This window comes from Hesperophylax consimilis, chromosome 22 (genome assembly GCF_061612785.1).
Source record: "Hesperophylax consimilis isolate HC1 chromosome 22, BYU_Hcon_1.0, whole genome shotgun sequence".
NCBI lineage: Eukaryota > Metazoa > Arthropoda > Insecta > Trichoptera > Limnephilidae > Hesperophylax > Hesperophylax consimilis.
Genome location: NC_142857.1, coordinates 6559633 through 6579252, shown reverse-complemented (window position 1 = coordinate 6579252; position 19620 = coordinate 6559633). Strand labels below are relative to the sequence as shown.

At 33.9% G+C, this 19620-nt stretch overlaps 1 protein-coding gene across 8 annotated transcripts in view; it reads right to left on the bottom strand.

Annotated features, from left to right (window-relative positions):
* Positions 1–19620, bottom strand: part of LOC149412765 (serine protease gd-like) — a 56176-nt gene that overhangs the window by 4293 nt on the left and 32263 nt on the right. For all 8 annotated transcript variants that reach the window (XM_089645583.1, XM_089645577.1, XM_089645578.1 and 5 more), the window contains 5 exons: positions 12863–13391; positions 8265–8434; positions 7384–7541; positions 6592–6717; positions 3943–4087 (listed from right to left, as the gene is read on the bottom strand). In XM_089645583.1, coding sequence (XP_089501709.1) covers positions 3943–4087; positions 6592–6717; positions 7384–7541; positions 8265–8434; positions 12863–13391 — 1128 coding nt within the window. The remainder of the gene's footprint in view (positions 1–3942; positions 4088–6591; positions 6718–7383; positions 7542–8264; positions 8435–12862; positions 13392–19620) is intronic.

The following is a 19620-nucleotide window of genomic DNA, read 5'->3' as shown; positions in this document are numbered from 1 at the left end:
ATCGTCAAAAAATACCTGAAGGGGTTTTTTTTAAACGTACGAAAAAAAAAACTAAAAAATAAATAAAATAGGTTCGTAGTTTAATTTTTTCATAAACACTAATTGTTCTTGTTTTTAAAATGCAGATTATAAAACTTTGGATACGTTTATTTAACAAAACTAAACAATAAACTATTGGTATTATATTTTTCCATTTTTTAAAGTTAATTTAATATTTTTTATACTATAATTTAAGAAAGAATACTTAGATTTTTAAATGACTTTTAAAATAGGCCGTCTGGTGGCGCCTATTTGAAAATTTTAATACGGTAGAACATCGAACTAAAAGCTTCTTTTAAATATCCCAACAGATGGCGCTATCATGGTCGGAGTCTTGGTTATTGTTTATTTTTCAAACCGATTATATTATTAAGTTATTATTTATTAAATTATATGATAATTATTAAAATATATATTATAATTAAAATATATATTATAATTTTAATTATATTAAAATATTATTATTATTAAATTATATGATATTATACCATATTTTTAAAAATTAAATATTAATAATATGATAATATTTTGGAATCAAAGAAAAGACTGCGATTGACTTGTACGAGGAAAGATACAAGGTAAAAGTGTCGCCATGTGGTATTTTTGTGAGAAAGGAATGGCCATACTTGGGGGCAAGTCCAGATGGATTGGTTGGAGAAAATGGTATAGCGGAAGTAAAATGCCTGCCCTCAATCGGAAACAAAACTATTTTTGACGCAGCTCTGGAAGATAATATCTTCGTTGCCGTGCAGAATGGAATACTTGTGTTGAAGAAGTCACATAATTATTCATTTCAAGTTCTAGGACAATTATTCATTACAAGAAAGGACTTCTGTGACATTATAATTTATTCTGAAAGTGGAGTAGAAGTAATAAGAATATATCCTGACAATGAATTTGAGCTAAAAGTGTTACCACGCCTGACAAAGTTTTTCAACGAATCACTTTTGCCAGAGTTAGCGGATAGCCGAATTCAACGCGGTATGAAAATTAGAGAACCTGACCATGTTGTCAATGCTCTACAAGCCATATATGATAATATTTTGTAATCCTACATGTATTTAAAATGACTGACTTTTGCATTTTTATATATAAATTTTTTGATAGATCTAATACGCCTAAATTTTTTATAAGAGAGCTAGGTATAATGCCAGTAGCCGAAATTACAAATAGTAATATTTTTATAGTGAGAATGCCAAATTCTTTTGAACCAACTTCTTTTGGTGACCAAATCTGAATAGCCAGGTAGATTCACTTATTCAATAAATAATACCCGTTCTGCGGTCTAAATTTAAATAATGATGTTAAAATTGTACTACCTACATGTAAAACCCCTCAGGGCTAAATAAGTAGATTTTTTTTTCTAAATATTTATTACGATAACCATGGTTTACCGAGATTAACCAAGGTCAACCATGGGGCAGGACCACAATGATATTTTTTCCGTGGCCCATGAGACACGCTTGTACACCCACTTCCAGTTATATTATTTTTTTCTTCTACTTTTTACGTCTAGCAGTACATTTTTGAATTGAATACCACACAAGAGTCTCATTCGCTCCCGTCTGGAGTCAGTGAGACTATGGCCTATCCCCAATTGGAGAATGTTGCGAGACTGAAGTTAGGTGAGGGGAATGAGACGAGGAAGAGGAAGGTGGGGAAGTACCAGGATATTCAGTTCTGGTCACCAAACACGGCCAAAGCCATTCCAAGCTAGCTTAATATTCTGAATGGTGGTGTTACACCAGGGCGATACTGAGAGTATCTTGCACTATGGAACGTGCCACAAATATTCTATATATTATATTTAATTAAATTGTGAAATAACACCAAATAATCAAATAAAATTTATTTGCACATTCCGGAATTTGAACCCGCGTCCTTCGGATTGCTTGTCGAGAGCCTTACCCCTCGACCACGGAGACCGTCGAAGTAATAATGAAAAAATCTGGTCATGAAAAAAAAACATTCACAGACCTTTTACCGTTATTTGTCCTAACTTGGAGTTTTTTCTACAAAATTGGCTCGTCTATATTTTCAGGTTCTATAAGTACTCTAGGTAGTACCTAATAGTACTACTAAGATGTTTTGCAAACACGCCATATTTGTATGCCAAAAAATTCTCGAGTATTTAAAACAAATTTAAAAATTAAATAAACATACCGAGCTCTGCTTATTTAAACAAACATCTGACACCTTGATTAAGAATAGGTAGATAAAACAATTAAAAAAATAGATTTAATAAAAAAAAACTCTTCCCTCGTGCCCTTCGGGGGCTTGTAAAACAAAAATCTATCATGAACTGTTTTGTCATCCGCGTAGTAATGAATTGGTGAACATGGTAAAAGATCGATGATTTGCAATAAAACAAAGTAGTAAAGGGATGTTATGCTGTAAAAATGTAATTGTATATTACAAAGAAATTACAATCAACCAGCTATGATTAAAGGAAGGGGGGGGGGGGTAAATTAACGGTACTCATGGTGAGGCACTCTTCACTCGATGATTTTCTAAGTAAATCGGTTTTTAATTTCATCGTCATTTCACTGTTGAAAATATTACTGCGTATCGACAGAAGACAAAGGGCGCGGCTTCAGTTGGATTTCTTACTTCCAAGGGCGTAGGGACGCGGGGGTTGTGCAGCGGGGTTGCAGGAATCGCCAGATGATTCTCTTGTAAGGGCGATGGTCTTTGGCGATTCAGTGACGGAAACACGGACAGGCTATATGGCCCACAGATGTCTATAACGGCGGTGGTGAATGCGAGAATGGTGGCGGCTTATCTATTGTCTATCTCAAGTAGGGAAAGCAATAAATCTCCAACATTATATGGCTGCTTAAAATGAGAAGTGTTGAAGTCCCACCCGCTCCGCTATAGGTGTCACCAAAGATAAAATGTAAAATGTTGTATGAAAAAGTGACAGTATTAATTTATAAACACATTGAAACGAAAGGAAAGAAGCAACCGCAAGCAGCGTTATGCGTTGTTTGCGGTTTCTTCATTCCTTTCTCAAAGACAAATACATAGCACTATCTTTTTTATGTCAATACAAACATTTTTTTTTATAGTGAATACCTCACAAGAGTCCCAACTGCTCCCGTCTGGAGCCAGTGAGACTATGGCATCCCCAATTGGGGGATGTTGTGAGGCTGAAGGTAAGCGGGGAAGGGAAAGAGGAAGGTGGGGAAGTACCTGGCTATTAAGATCTAGTCACTAAACACGGCTAAAGCCATTTGGAGCAACGTTTCAATTTTGAATGGTGGTCTTACACCAGGGCGATACTGGTAGTATCTTCCAATCTGGAACGTGCCGCAAATATACTATATATTATATATTATTTTAATTAATTAATTGTGAAATAACACAAATTAATCAAATAAAATTTATTTGCGCACGCCGGGTTCGAACCCGCGACCTTCGGAATGGCAGTCCAATGCGTTACCACTGGACTATGCCGGCCGTCATATATAAACATGGGATGCTAGGAAGAGGAATGTAGGTATATTTTTTACAATGCGTAATAATACAAAAAAATAGTGCCATCTGGTAACTGAAATTCATAACTTTTATAACGATGATAACGAAGATTTACATTACCGCCATCTTACTGTTTTCAGGCAAACGTTTTTAAAATAAATTCTAGTTAGAAAAAATATTGTTTTGGAAATGAACAACAGAGTTCTTGTGTGTCGAAAATAGTTGATTTTGACAGGTCTACACTCGGCCTTAATTTAGGTTTTTTTAATATGGTTACGTTATGTTTGCTCTTCTTTCATTCTTCAATGTTCTGGTTTGTTTTGGTTCTGTTAAGATATGTCTCCGCCGCATTGATAGTCGGTGTGGTTGGCTTTAAGTCCGTTTCCAAGCAACCCGTTGTTTTTATGATGTAAATAAAAGGGTTACCTGCGCAGAGCGTCTTCTCGTTGGTGAGGACTTGGAACTCTTGGCGCGAGGCGCGGCAGGTTTCAGTGGAGACGATGGACACGTCGGCACGGCGAGGTTCCGGAGTTGCGCGGAGTCCGTTCTCGTCGCGGCCCCATCCTACCACCTGGAACATGCGATATTGTTTATATTTTTAGACTTGCGAGATATGCGATCTTAAAAAATCATCTAAATTACCAAACCGAAAATTTATGAAAAAACAAACAAAAACTGTTGACGCAACAAAGGTACATCTCTCTCTAAAGCATTTGTTTGATATTATAAAATCTGTACAAAATGCTGTGGAATAGTTATAATTCCTGCAGTTTCTGCCATTTTCCATACATTTTGATGGCAATATGCCACACTAAGGTCTCTGGGTTTTATTTCAAACATTTAAATGGATTTTATGTGGAATATATACTTCAACTTACGTTATTAAATTATATAAATCGAACATTAAGAACAATCAATATTAGGTTTACTACACAAGACCTTACTGCTTTAGTAGTCTTACACCGTCATCAAGTGCTATATTCAAGTTCAGTATCAGTTCCATGAGTGTGTAGAGAGTTCTTTGAATTGTAGAACAAGTCAGAAAGAGTAATTATTCAAGGGCAATGGTCGACAAAGTGCGGCTCCTTCAGGCTCTGGCACAAATGCTAAGGTTGCTCTGCTGTTTTTAAACTCCTGAAATAATTCCTCTATTGACAAACACCATTTCAAAACAACAATTTTAAATATGAGATAAGCATTTCTCAGCAGGTTTCAGGAGTTTAAAAATAGCAGAGCGACCTTAGCATTTGTCAAAAATCCTCCTATTGACATTGGTAACTTTGAAATACAATTGCAGGATTTAAAACAAAGAAATATGGAGCTCTAAATTTCAACGTTTTCGTATAGATTTAGAAATATTGCAGAAGAACAAATGTGATCTTAGTTCACAACACAAGTGGTCTGTTTTGAAAGACCTGAAGAAGGAAGACATGATCATTTTCAACGTCTGGAATAGTATTCTTGACTCTCACGATCAGCTGAAAAAACTCGCGTTTGCTGTTCTTTCCCTTTTTGACTCTACATATTTATGCGAACAATATTTTTCAAGCATGAACTTTATCAAGAGTAAACTGAGAAGAACCTGGAATCATGCTTAAAATTAAAAACAACAACATACAAACCTGACTTACTGAAACTTTCCAAGAAGATGTAAGGACATTGTTCGCATTAAGTGTTTGTCAGTCATTGTCATGATTTAAATTTATGGATACCTTACTTTCATATTATTGTCTATCAACGATTAAATCTTTATTAAGTGTGAAATCAAGTTTTATTCACTTTACCCGTAATTTAATGAAGGTCTAAAATTATAATAAAGGTTTACTAAATTAAAAAATAGATTCGGCTCTCATAATTTTTTAGAATCGTTGTAATGTACATATTTGGCTCTTTGACCAATAAGTTTTCCGACCACTGTCTGGCACTGTATTGGCACAAATTATTATGGTTAAAAAGGTTTGAAACTACGATATCAAGATTTTTCTCACTAATAATGCAATTTATTATCAATAGTTGTCTCTGTTGTTACTTTGATTTATCAATAGAGCTAGAGTAATAACTATCTGATTTACATTTTTTTCAATACAGAATAAATTTTGTTTCTTCTTATTTAAAACTCTCAAAGAGTTTTTGAGCTTGAGTGCCAAAGCGTCCTTCTGTAATATATTATTGGAATTGATTGAAATAATAAAAGTGATTGGTCTTTTATAACAATGCTTTTTATTTAACAACATTTGTTCAGGTTGGGTTGATCGTCAACAGCAGCAAGTAAAGGACCAATCTCTCTCGGAATTCTATGCAGAAGAATATCTCAGTGAACCGTATGATCAACACCAATTCATTCTCATAAAGAATTTTGCCTACAAGCTACAATACGTCCAACAAAGGGAAAAAGAATGTCAAATTCCTTGCAATTCAATTGTTTACCTATCCCCCGTCAGTTGCGTCACAAAAATAACTACTCGATACAGTCCATTTAAACAAAATAAAATGTCATTCAGGTTCAATTTGTAGAACCCTAGAATTAATAATTTCTTTTAAGCAACTTTTTCCGCTTACTAAAGTGGTAGTAGGAGATTTTAAAATATTGTCAGGTTATTCGTAACCCGGAAATGTTTATCTTTCTTTAAAAAATATACATTTAAATCACCATAATAAAACGGTTCTGCTGACCTTAAGCTTTTACCTTAGCTGAGGCTTTATCTTGGCTTTAGCGGCAGCTTTTACTTCAGCTTTAAATTTTACTGTGGCTTTAGATTTAGATTCAGCCTTAACCTTAGCTTTATCTTTAGCTTTAGTCTTAACTTTATATTCAGCTTTAGCTTCAGAAATAGCTTTAGATTAAGACTTATTTTCAGCCTAAGCTTCGGCGTTAGCGTTAGCTTTATTTTTATCTTCAGTTTTAGTGTCAACCTTGGCTTTGGCTTTAGACATAACTTTACCGATAGCTTAAGGTTTAACTAGCGCTTTAGCTTTAGCTGCAGCCACGGCATTAGCTGAATCCTAAGTTTTAGCTTTAACTCAAAAATTGCTTTAGCTGCTTAGCCTGATGGAGGTAGTAGTGTTAATGCTCACCGCTCCTTTCCGGCCCACCACCTTGCTGAGGTCAGCATCTTCTTCCCAGAGGCACACCGCGGAGATGTACTGCCCGAAGGTGATAGTCTTACTGAGGACCAGGATCGCTATGTCAGTGTTCAAAACCTTCAAACAAAAAACAACACAAATCTTCAATATTTGCCACAATTTATTTAATCCACGAAACCTGGCATGGATAAACACAACTTTATATAAATTATTCTAACAATTTTAAAAAGAATAAACCAATTTTAATTTGTAAAAATAAAAAAAAAAGATTTTGAAGACTCGAACTGGAAAGTTGTGCATTTTTCTCACTGTCACAATTCTTTAAAAATATTAACATATTTTCACTGTAATACACAAGATCTCGTCGTTTATGTTCGTCAACAGATTTTAACCAAACCTAATTAAATAGTGTCTTCAAAATAAAAATAAAAATTCCGTCTTTATAAAATTGAAAAGACATAGATTTTTGATTACAATATTTATAGGTATTGCCCAATTTTCTTCGAGTTTTAGGTTGGAGTACCATGCGTACGTCAGTCGCTTGCGGTAATATGTAGGTGAATTGAAGAGCCGTAGTGCCACGCGATTCGCTACGCGGGGCGTTTGAGAACTATCTGTCCAGCTCGTCAGCGCAGCGCGATCGACGGTATGCTCTGCACTATTTTCTGCCTTAAGGCTCAAGGAAGTAGGTAATGGTAGAAGATGAAAATGAGAAAGGTTGTGAAAAACTGGCTGTTCACATCTGATTAACCTCCTGGATAAGGATCCTGGTAAAGTACTGACCTCCTTTTCTTTAAAGTCGGGGTGCAGAAAGACCTTGCTAACGGCCAGCGTGATGGTGTTATCGTCAGTCCAGTCCTGCAGGTTGTACACACCTGCCTTCACCACCAGTTCGTTAACTTTCACAGGGCGATTCCCCTTAGAGTGAACGCAATGTGCAGCTGGAAACAGAAACACAAAACCAGGGATTTCAAAAACTATGTACCGAGATTGCACCAAGAGAAAATCAAAACAAAAGTATCATTGTACTAAGTTTAACAACCGCTAGAGGAAAATCGATAAAGCTGCCGTTAAAGTTCTTAACATTGTCATTTGAACAGTTCGAAAGCATCAGTTCATATTTGTATCATGTCAAGCTTGAACATGATGTAATATGTAAGTGTAGAGCATAATTTACAAATAATGTCGCCGTTTTCACAGTCCCACTGGGGTTTCCTGTTCTGAGGTGTCCATAGTTTTATATTTATGTATTTGTTCGGTAGTTGCCTTTACATTGTGTTCTCACTTATCGTCACTCTGTTCTCTCAGCCATGTTTTTTACTTCAGTTTTAAATATATTAGTTTCTGTTATTTTTTTGTTTGATCTGGTAGTGCATTATATATTTTCGAACCATGAAATTAAATATTTTTTTTCTTTTCAAAAATGCATGGAAATTGGGAATAACCATAAGTATGTTTTGGCTTATTGCCCTGGTTAAGTTTTTATTATTTATATTTTGCAGTGGAGCATTCACTTATATGTTTTTTTTTTTTTATTTTAGTTAAAACATTTTTTTAATAACGTTTTTGAACATGGAAAACTTGGAAGTTTTTAAATATCGGAGTTCTGAGCCGTTCTGTATTTGTGCTTTGTGATTTTGAGATTTTTCAGCCAGCAGACTCACCCGTGACGACGTGCCTGGTGGAGATAATGGAGCCAGCACAGACGAACTCTAGCGAGGACACCTTCTTGACGAACATCGCGGCCAGCCAGGGCCACTCGCCTCTTGCGGTTGCTTCCCCTCTCACTATCAGCGGTACGGACATTTGGTTCGTCACCCCGCATGCTCTGGGCCTGCAATGGAATAGAACATAAAGGGCCTTACTAATAAACGTGTTTTAAATTTTTAATTTAACACAACTGATAAACAACCGCTTAGGATGCAAAATCAGTTGTATAAAATTTAAAACACGTAATTAGTAAGACTGGTAAAATGTTACAGACTCGCATAATATTCACAGAAAAGCAACACTTGGAAATCTGAAACTCTGAAAATAATGGAAGTTATATTCATTCTCCTTGAATTTTGCTTAATATATCAACCACGACAAGTCTTATTATTTAATTCAGCTGACTACGTCAAGATTAACGAGTTTTTGGAGCAATTTGATTGGTCGAATATTTTTAGTTCAAGGGGTATAGAAGAAGCAACTGATAAATTCTACGAAATTATTAATGTAGCTCTTGATCACTACGTATCATCAGAAACCATTTATCTGTCTCCCAAATATCCCCTGTGGTACACTCCCTACCTAATCAAAATCATTAAAGAAAAGCTAAAGTATCACCGAAAGTTTAAAAATTATTCACACCCCTCAGATTATCATACCTTCTCATTACTCAGGACTCGCCAAAAAAGAACAGAAAAAGAGTGTTATACTAATTATAGAAAGAAAGCCGAGTTAAATATAAGGAAAGATGTGAAATATTTTTGGACTTTCGTGAAATCAAAACAGTCATCTTCTGAAGTACCTAATAACGTGTATCACAAAAACATTTCCTCAAGTGATGGTCAACGAATTTGCAATCTTTTTAACGATTACTTCCAATCTGTCTTTATCCCCGATAAAACAACTAATAATACTTCCACAAATATTGTTGATACAAGTAAATATTACCATTCGTTATTTCGGCTACTGGCATTATACCTAGCTCTCTCATTAAAAATTTAGGCGTATTAGATCTATCAAAAAATTTATATATAAAGATGCAAAAGTCGGTCATTTTGAATACATGTAGGATAACGAAAGATTTTTTAAATATTTATGTTGAGGGATCAGTAGGATTTATAGGCCCTGTTAGAAGTACTACCGAGCCGAACCCTCTGATATGAAAATATCTGGAGTCGGTGAATTTTTTTTTCCCATTTGATCTCTGGTGAGTTGACGTGTTGTTGTTCTTGTATTGTTTTGTATTTATTTTACTTATATAATGCACTTGCATAGTGTTGATTGACTAGCTGATCATTTGTGGAAAAGTGAGTGGAAGGGTTTAGTTTTTCCTATGGGGAAGATTTAACCCGAACAACAAAATCGGAAGCATAATAAAAATAAATAAAATGATGTTACCATAAATTCAATTAATTTTGATTCAATTGATAAAACCGCACCATTAGTGTTAAAATATCTCAAAAATGTGGACACAAAAAAAGTGCCGGTTGTGATAAGTTACACCCAATTTTTATTGTTAATTGTGCTGAAACACTAGTTACTCCTGTTACACTACTATTCCAAAAATCTTTTAAAGAAGGTGTATTTCCTACCATTTGGAAACAAGCTTTTGTTTCACCCGTTTTTAAAAAAAGGGACAAACACAACATTGAAAATTATAGACCTTTCTCTAAACTATGTATCTTAAGTAAAATCTTAAGAAAAAATCGTGTGAAACCAATTTTTTGACTCATGCAAAAATATTATTACTAGCCCCCATCAACATGGTTTTTTTCAAGGCAGATCTGTTGATTCGAACCTAGGACAGTTTACTGATTTTGTTTTTAACTCTATGGATAATGGGAAACAGGTAGATTCCATGTACACAGATTTTTCTAAGGCTTTTGACAAAGTAAATCACGACATACTGTTAAACAAGCTCTCGAAGATTGGTATATGTGGAAATCTTCTGAGATGGTTCTCTTCATATGTTAAAAATAGAAGTCAAGCTGTTGCTTTAAAAGGTTACATGTCACAAATTATAATTATTCCCTCAGGGGTACCGCGAGGCTCCCATCTAGGGCCTCTCTTGTTTATTTTATACATAAACGACATGAACCGTGTTATTAGTAATTCTTGTTAACTATTTTACGCTGATGACATGAAATTATATAAATCTATTAGCTCCATAGATGATTGCCACCAATTACAAGAAGACCTTGGTAAAATTGAGGAATATTGCAAAAACAATCAACTATATCTAAACATAGATAAATGTAATGTTATTACTTACAAACTAAACCATGTACCCCTACAACGAGTAGAAACAATAAGAGATCTTGGAGTAATACTAGATTCTAAAATGTTATTTAGGGATCATATTGAAAATATTCTAAAAAAATCTTATAAGCAATTGGGTTTCGTTATTCGCATTACAAAGCCTTTTACGGTAGCACACACCCTAATTCTGTTATTTATGTCATATGTACGTACGGTCACAACTAGAATTCGCCTCAGTAATTTGGAATCCACAATATCAAACATATATTGATCGCATTGAAAATATTCAGAACAAATTTATGAAACACCTATCGTATCGTTTTAGTGACCATCGATTTGTCCCCGTCACTTTATATAAACGCAGAAAAATCTCTGATGCATTATTCTTACACAAAATTGTGAACTGTCTTGTTGATTCATCATATCTGTTAGAAAGGATTGCATTTCGTTGCCCCAAGCAAAACACCACGTCGAACGATTTATTTAGAATACCACATTGTAAATTCAAATACGCGCAAAACTCTGTAATAGTACGTATCTGTGAAACTCACAATGCCTCTAGAGATGTAGACATTTTCAACCATAACTTAATCATATAAAATTCAGCTTAATAAATTAATAAATTAAAATACTTTTATTTTATTCGATTTTTTTGTTGTGAAAATTACATTATTATCACCCGTAGTGAATAGTATAGCTATGCGAAAAGTTGTATTTTATCTATTTGTTTTTAATTTTATGTATTTCTTTATTATGTTTATTTTTTTGCCATTTAATATGTTGTTTAGGTAAAAAATACTAAATCAACATTTAACTCAATGGAACTTAATTGGTCTAGAACATATGAATGTTAATTGTTATAATTTTTTACTGTACGACTATTTGCTTCCTAAATAAAAAGATATAAAAAAAAATCTCAAAAAATCAGTCATTAACCCCTTGAACCTCTATATTGTGCAACGTATTTCTCTTAAGCGGACTGTCAAAATGCATATTTCGAGCGAAATATTTTCGCTTTTTTTACATTAAAAACATTACACATTACACAGGAGGCCCCGAGGAAAACAATTTCCATGAGGACTTATGTGGGATGCTGTGTGGAGAATCTTTTTTAAGGAAAAGAGGGAGAGGAAGTTCTGGGAAGGTAAAAGGTATGACGTTAGGGCAGGAATCTTAGGATCAGTAACTGCAGGATTGACGGACAAATGAATATATCTCTCCCACTGCGGCGCAAGGCGATGGGTCGAGATACCAGTCAGAGAGGTTAAAGGGTCTTTCCAAACTAGCCTCTACTGATCTGACGCATCCTGAACACAACTTACTCGATGAACCCGGGCACCCCTCTAAATCACCAAACGTAGCGAACCACTTGGGAGTTGACCTACAGTTTTTAGAGTCTACTGATTGTACTTACTTTCTTTTGTTTCCTATTAAAATATTTTCAAACAAAATTTGCAAAACTTTGACAAATATTTTAAAAATTCTAAATGTTGTTTCATGAAATTCCATTCAAAATTCTAGTCTTTGGTAAACTTTTAAATGAAAATACAAACCGAATTGAACTCTCTTTCTATTACTGTTTAAATATGATAGGTATAGCATGACTTTTATGAGACCGAATATATGTCAGGCGGAAATAAATATCTCCCGAAATTGCTTCTTCGGGTGTAACCTCTCAGGCCTCTGGCATATTCTGTGTTCTAAACATATCCGAAAACTAAACACTGTTTTTGATAGGTGTTGAAATACGCTTTCGAATTTTATTATTAGAAAATAAACAAATATTTTTTAAATATTAAATTTTTTAATTCTAAATAAAGTTTTTTAAGTGGTTTCGTTTATTAGTCTAAGCACAGTACAAAATTCACAAATAATAACAACAAAAATTGGAAAAATTATTATTATTATAAATATTACGGTCACCTTTTTGCGGTTTCGTATAAATATCACTTATTATAAAATTCTCATGTTTCAAATTGAAGAGAGGAATACATTTCAATTATTCTGTGGTTGGTGTCTAAATATGAGTATAAAGCGTGGTGTTTATTCTTTCTTACATCGGTTAGATCATATTTTTCACCATGATAGTAAGAAAGATACAATTATTTATTAAGGGAGATATAATTATTTATCTTATGAAATCATAAGAGAGGTTTCCAAAAGCGATCAAATTAGCCTATGGATTTAAAGATCTAAAGATTAATCACAATCCTAGATACGACATGCAAAGTCTTCTCGTTCAAAGTCACCAGTTTATTGTAATAATGAAAAAATGTTTAAAATTTATACTTACGGCTGATCAGCTGGTGTGCTGGTTTCCTCAACTGTGTTGGATACCTTCACGGGTCTAGCAAAGTCATCCGGGTTCGGAGGCGTCTTATAGACGACCTGGTAGTTAGGGCCGTTCCCTATAGGTCGCAACTCCACAGTTTCATTGTTGTAGGACCCCGTCCCGGAGGCAAAGTCGATCACTATCGGGTTGTTACCCGCGTAAGGGTTTGACGGTCTTATTTCTGATACCTCTGGCTCATTAAAAATGTCCTCCAGTCCTTCAAACCCGTTGTAATTGTTGTTGGCTGGTTTGGCCGTGGTGGGTCGCTGGAACTCAATCTCAAAAGTGTCACCGGGGCGTTGGTAGGTCCCTCCCCCTTGGACGAAGTTATTCCCTTGGTAGCCGAAGGTACCACCCTGTCCGAAGGTTCCTTCCTGAGGACGATGGAAGCTACTTCCCGGTCGGTTGAAGCGATTAGGTTGATTTTGGCCGCGGTTACCGGTGGAGAGGGTGTGATCCAAGTTAATGGAAGTTACATAGCCGGCACGCTCTGCAAAACAAAATTATATTTAATTTTTCGAAGAAAACTTCTTCGAACTGCTTTTCACTTTGTGATGGCATTATTTATTTTTTATTAAAACACAAATAACATTGTTTACATCACTTTATTTCGATACAAAATCTCAACATGTTTCATGAACCAAGTTCACTTCATCAGGAGCACAAGTATACTAAAGTTATAATTAAAATTAGGTCTAGAAAGAAGAGGTAGAAGGAGGGGGGAGGGGTAAGAGTGGGGGAGGGTTATTCAAAGTAGGAATTAAAATGTCATTAGACGGGAAAGACCGGGTAATTGGGAAAATATTTAAAATGGGGTTTATAAAAATTTTTTGTTTATTAATAATATCTGCTTTCATATTCACGTGTTTTCTTATTTCTAGGATTTCAAAATTATTGATTTGAGATACCTTGTAACCAGAATGTAGTATTTTAAAACCTGAATTAATATCGAAAGTATGGTCGTTATTTAATAAATGATCCGCAAATTCTGATTCACAGTTTCCCTTTAAAGCCCTAAGATGTTCTTTAATTCTGATCTCAAAGTTTCTATTAGTTTTTCCTATATAAAAGGAATTACAATCATTACAGTTGAGTTTATAAACACCTGATTTTTTAGTTTGAATATCAATATCTTTATTATAAAATAGATTTTAATATTTTCCGTAAAGATACGTACACTGATATTGTCATTCATAATTCATCAAATCATCCCTTTTCTCAAAAAGTCGCAGCTTTCCATTCTATGCTTAATAGATTAATTTCTATTCCTTTGTCGGATCCTAATTATATCTCAGAATTAAATATCATAAAACAAATAGCATCTAATAACGGCTATCCTAATAAATTGATAGATGAAATACTAAATAAAAAAATTAAACATAAATTCTTTAAACTTTATATTTATCCTATTTATAAAGATACAAACAAACAATGGCGTAGAATTCTATTTGTAGATAATGATACTTCCAAAATTATAAATAAAAACATCCCCTTCACTATTCAACCGGCGTTTTATACGAATAACAAATTAAAAAAATATATTCTTAATAATAAAGATATTGATATTCAAACTAAAAAATCAGGTGTTTATAAACTCAACTGTAATGATTGTAATTCCTTTTATATAGGAAAAACTAATAGAAACTTTGAGATCAGAATTAAAGAACATCTTAGGGCTTTAAAGGGAAACTGTGAATCAGAATTTGCGGATCATTTATTAAATAACGACCATACTTTCGATATTAATTCAGGTTTTAAAATACTACATTCTGGTTACAAGGTATCTCAAATCAATAATTTTGAAATCCTAGAAATAAGAAAACACGTGAATATGAAAGCAGATATTATTAATAAACAAAAAAAATTTATAAACCCCATTTTAAATATTTTCCCAATTACCCGGTCTTTCCCGTCTAATGACATTTTAATTCCTACTTTGAATAACCCTCCCCCACTCTTACCCCTCCCCGCTCCTTCTACCTCTTCTTTCTAGACCTAATTTTAATTATAACTTTAGTATACTTGTGCTCCTGATGAAGTGAACTTGGTTCATGAAACATGTTGAGATTTTGTATCGAAATAAAGTGATGTAAACAATGTTATTTGTGTTTTAATAAAAATAAAAAAAATTATATTTATTATTATTCGGTTCGACAAAACAGAACTTTGACAAAATATAACAAGAAAGTGAAAACAAAGAAGAAACAAACCTAATCTGTCACTTAGATTTTAATTTTACATTACTAGTTATCGATCGACGGTGTAATGCGGCGACGCAATAAAAACAATGTTTTTCTCTCAATAATAAGGACGAACCGTTTTCGAGCGCGACAATAATTTCAATATATTTTTGGCAAAAGTAGTCAAAGTGAACTTTTATTGTCTTCTTCTTATAGTCATTCTTCTTTCTACATTTATATTTCATGCAACTTCTAACGAAATTAAATGTTAAAATATAATATAATATTACATAGTCTTGGGTAGGTTGGGTTGTAATGTTGATTATAATTTATTTATTTATTAAATATGAAAATATATTTCAAATACAAACACCTAAATGGTTATTATATCTAGTTGGTCTAAAATAGTATTTGTTTTTACGACATCTTCAAGAATAATAAAAATATGGAACATTCGAAATACCTTCGAAAATTTCAGAAATTCCATGAGAAATTATTGATCTTTCAAGTTTATACAACATATTAACAACCCCTTTTGACTGGATAAGCAATGTATTTATATTATGTATCTTTCCATGAACTATTTCACGTTTTAAATAGTAAGGTTTTCACATAGACGGTCGTTTTTATCAATTGAATTAATATTTAAGCACATTTTTTAGTAAAACCGTAAGTGACTAACGGCCGTTGTTCCCAATCCTACTGATCAACTGTTGAGCCGAAATTTTGGCTCAACACTGCTTAAATATTTTTTTCGTTTCCACTTGGCGTTAAATTAATATTTTTGATTAAGGAAAATTTTAATTTAATATAACTTATTGTGTTCTACCAGTTTATGAAGCGTGAATATTATTACAATGCTGCATTATTGAGTGAACATATCAAATGCCAGTATACCCATGATATGTAAATTACCCGTCTCGGAGTAGACTTTGTCTAGTGAATCGGATAAAGAAACTATGTTAATAAATATTACAGTAATATCAATACCAGGGTTCCCGGAATTGAAATTGAAAACCTGTTTTAATAATTATTTATTATTTCATCTTTTTATTTCAACATTTAAAATAGGCTGTCAGCTCTCAGTCTACATCTGTAACATCCTAAAATATTTTGGCCAAACCATTAAGAAGTTGAAGATGGCCGCGATGGACTGAAATCGGTAACAGTCAAAAATAAAAATGTTTAAAAATCTGAATATAGCCGTGATTGGCTGAAACCGGTAATGGTAAAATAAGTGAATGAAAGTCTGATGATGGCCGTGTTATTATGAAACCGGTAACGGTAAAATAAAATAATGAGAGTCTGAAGATGGCCGTGATGGGATGAAACCCGTCACGGTAAAATAAAAGAATGATAGTCTGAAGATGACCGTGATGGGATGAAACCGGTAATGGTCAAAAATAAAAATAAAAGCGATAGACAAAAACCGATAACGGTAAAAAATAAAAATAAAAGCGTATAAAAGACTGAAGATGGCCGCGATAGACTAAAACCGGTAACGGTCAAAAATAAAAGTGTACAAAAGACTGAAGATGGCCGCGATAGACTGAAACCGTTAACGGTCAAAAATAAAAATAAAAGTGTACAAAAGACTGAAGATGGCCGCGATAGACTGAAACCGGTAACGGTCAAAAATAAAAATAAAAGCGTATAAAATACTGAAGATGGCCGCGATAGGCTGAAACCTGTAACAATAGTGATGAAACTAAAACTAGATTAAATTAGTTACTAAACAAACAGACGAGCTAAATATCTCTCAGTGTAATACTACTTTTAAGCAAAGAATCTCCGTATTTTTAAGTGTAATTTTGTAAGTGGAAATTTACCCGCTTCCCGACATCTGTCATCTAATTTTATCATTTTTGTGGCGATCACACGTGTAGGCATATCTCTGAAATTGGATGACATTAGAGCAGTTAATATATGATATAAAAGTCGGTACTATCCAATCAAGTGGCACAGTTGTAAGCACAGTTGACTCTAATTCCTGGGGAGGAAGGTTCAATCCTCAGTAAAATCATTTTTTAAAGTTTTAACAGACATTTAAAAGATGGAGGATTGCATTCCCACCGACAATGAGTCTATCTGTTGAGTTTCAGCTCGATCGGATGTCGGGAAGTGGGTTAATTGCCGTTTCCAAAATTTGAATTAATTCATTTATTGATTCCCAAAAATAAAAATGAAAATATAATTTTTTCAAGAGTTGGGTAAAATGAACGTACTGTACCAATGTTAATTGAATATGCAAATTTTCAGATTCAATATGTATTGTAATTATTATCGTGTTCTGTGTATTTAATAAATGTATTTATAAAGCTAAATCTCGATTGAGTGCCGCAAAAACACTTGTTTTAGTTCGCTATTTATTAATTTTTCATGTTCTCGTGTAAACGCGTTTTGACAAGACAGTAGGACAATAATCAAGCGCTTCTAATAAGGCGATGCACTACGTCGTGTAATATTTTAAATTGAGCAGCTATCAATAACAACCCTTACGTAGATGGCGATAATGTTTAAATTCCCGCTTAACACCATCCGCCTGTTTTGATTTATGCAAAAAAATGGCCAAAAAGTGCCTTTTATTTTATTTTGTGGATGTTTAGGCATAAATATTTAATTTTTTTTTTCGATCATTTTATAAATAACTTAATTTTCCACATTATACGATAAAATCATAACCGAAAATGGGTTCGTAAGTAGGAGATTTTGAACTTTAAAGCATTTTTCAAAGGCCTTTACATAATTTTTTTCTGGGCTTATAAAAAGACTTATCTAAAAAATACTCGATTATTTCAAAGGCCAAGATGTATTCTACTCGCAGTATTTAATTAAAGCATCTGAAACATTTCTAGGCGACCAAATTTTCAAACCAAAAACACATGATTTTGCATTACTACGTATAGCATCGCCTTAGAAAGATAATATTTTTCTCGAACTCGTTCGTAACAGCGTCGTCGAATATCAATAAGGAAGTTGAGTGAAAAATATATTGACTTATAAAAAATATGTTCATGTAGATCAAAAAATATCGATTCTAAATATATAAATAAATTTCTATATTATTATTCTTAGAATTAGTTAAACGTTCTTGAAAAAGCATTAAATAGCAATAGAGTGTATACGCTCCACGATTGGTCGAAAGAATTCTGACGTCACATGTGTCGTGACTTGTACGTACAACGGATCACCTATGGACCCTATGGTGCACTCTTTCTATTACATGAGAGATGGTCGGTTTAGATGAGAGTTGTGTATAGGCCAAACGTTTATTTGGGTTTGTCAAATATATGTACGTATTTGTTGTTATTATTATATGAAATGGATTTCTAAAGATACATATTCGTATAGTGCTTTATAATAATATGTTGTTTATTGCATAACTTAGAAGTTTTTATTATTATACATGTCGCATAATATGTGATACACTTCAGGCCGCCGGCCGCCCAGAAAAGTCTCACAGTGAACTGGGCTGTAAACCGTTATTTTACTTTTGGTCTTTACTTTGCTGGTCCTGAATTCGCGCGGGGCACGTCAACAAATAGCGACGGAATACCGTACCGGGCGGGAAAAGCAAATATTCTAACTTAAAATATTAATTTAACTATGAAATCTTAATCAATTTTTTTTTAATAACATCAATTCTAATAGGCGGTTAACATTGGTAAAAAAATTACTGGAATTCCTTATTGAAGAATTATTTTTTTTTCCATACAAAATGCTTAAGCGACGTGGTTCTTACAGTTTGAATGACGTCACACCCACACCCCGCCTCTTACCGCTCGGATCCCGCTCGTTTTGGCGGGCTTAATAAAATTCAAACTTTGAGAATTAATTTAACTATGAAAACAAACTTTTAAAAAAAATACTCGTATTTAAGTTTGAATGCGAACATTGATTAAAAAAATGGACTCAACTTCCTTATTACGACAGCGTTCCGCGTTTGAACTGCGGTAGAATTGTTGTATTGTCCCATCGACTTGCTCTGTGCGAACGAGGCTGTGCGCGGAGTAGGGACAGAACACTATTGTATTGTGTTCTGTATTGTCCTCGTGTGGTCTCGGCACAAGTGACGTTGAAAATTTCGATTATCAATACAGAATCTTAAAAACAGAAGTCCTCGCTTTCGGATCATAAAAAAGTGCATGGGGTACTTGTTAGTCACATATAGGTTAACCTTGTTAAGTAAATAGTTTGTAACGAGGTGTGTGGATCCTTTTACTATTTTATATATATGGTTTCGGCGTGTGGCACCTCCATTACTTTCCACTGTGCATTGGTTAGGGTACGTATACATTTACGAACCGAAACGCGACCCGTACCACGAGAAAGGAAAGAATCCATTGCAAGCGGCGTTTCGCGCCATTTGCGTTTGCTTCGTTTCTTTCCCATAAGTTGAGGTTCAGTTCGGCAGTTCGGCGCGTGGATGTATACGTAGCATAAGATTGCCAAATTTGGAGTTTCTTGGGACACATCGGTTGCCACACCTACGATAACTCCAATCGAAAATTGTAACCGAAATATTGTGACGTCATATGA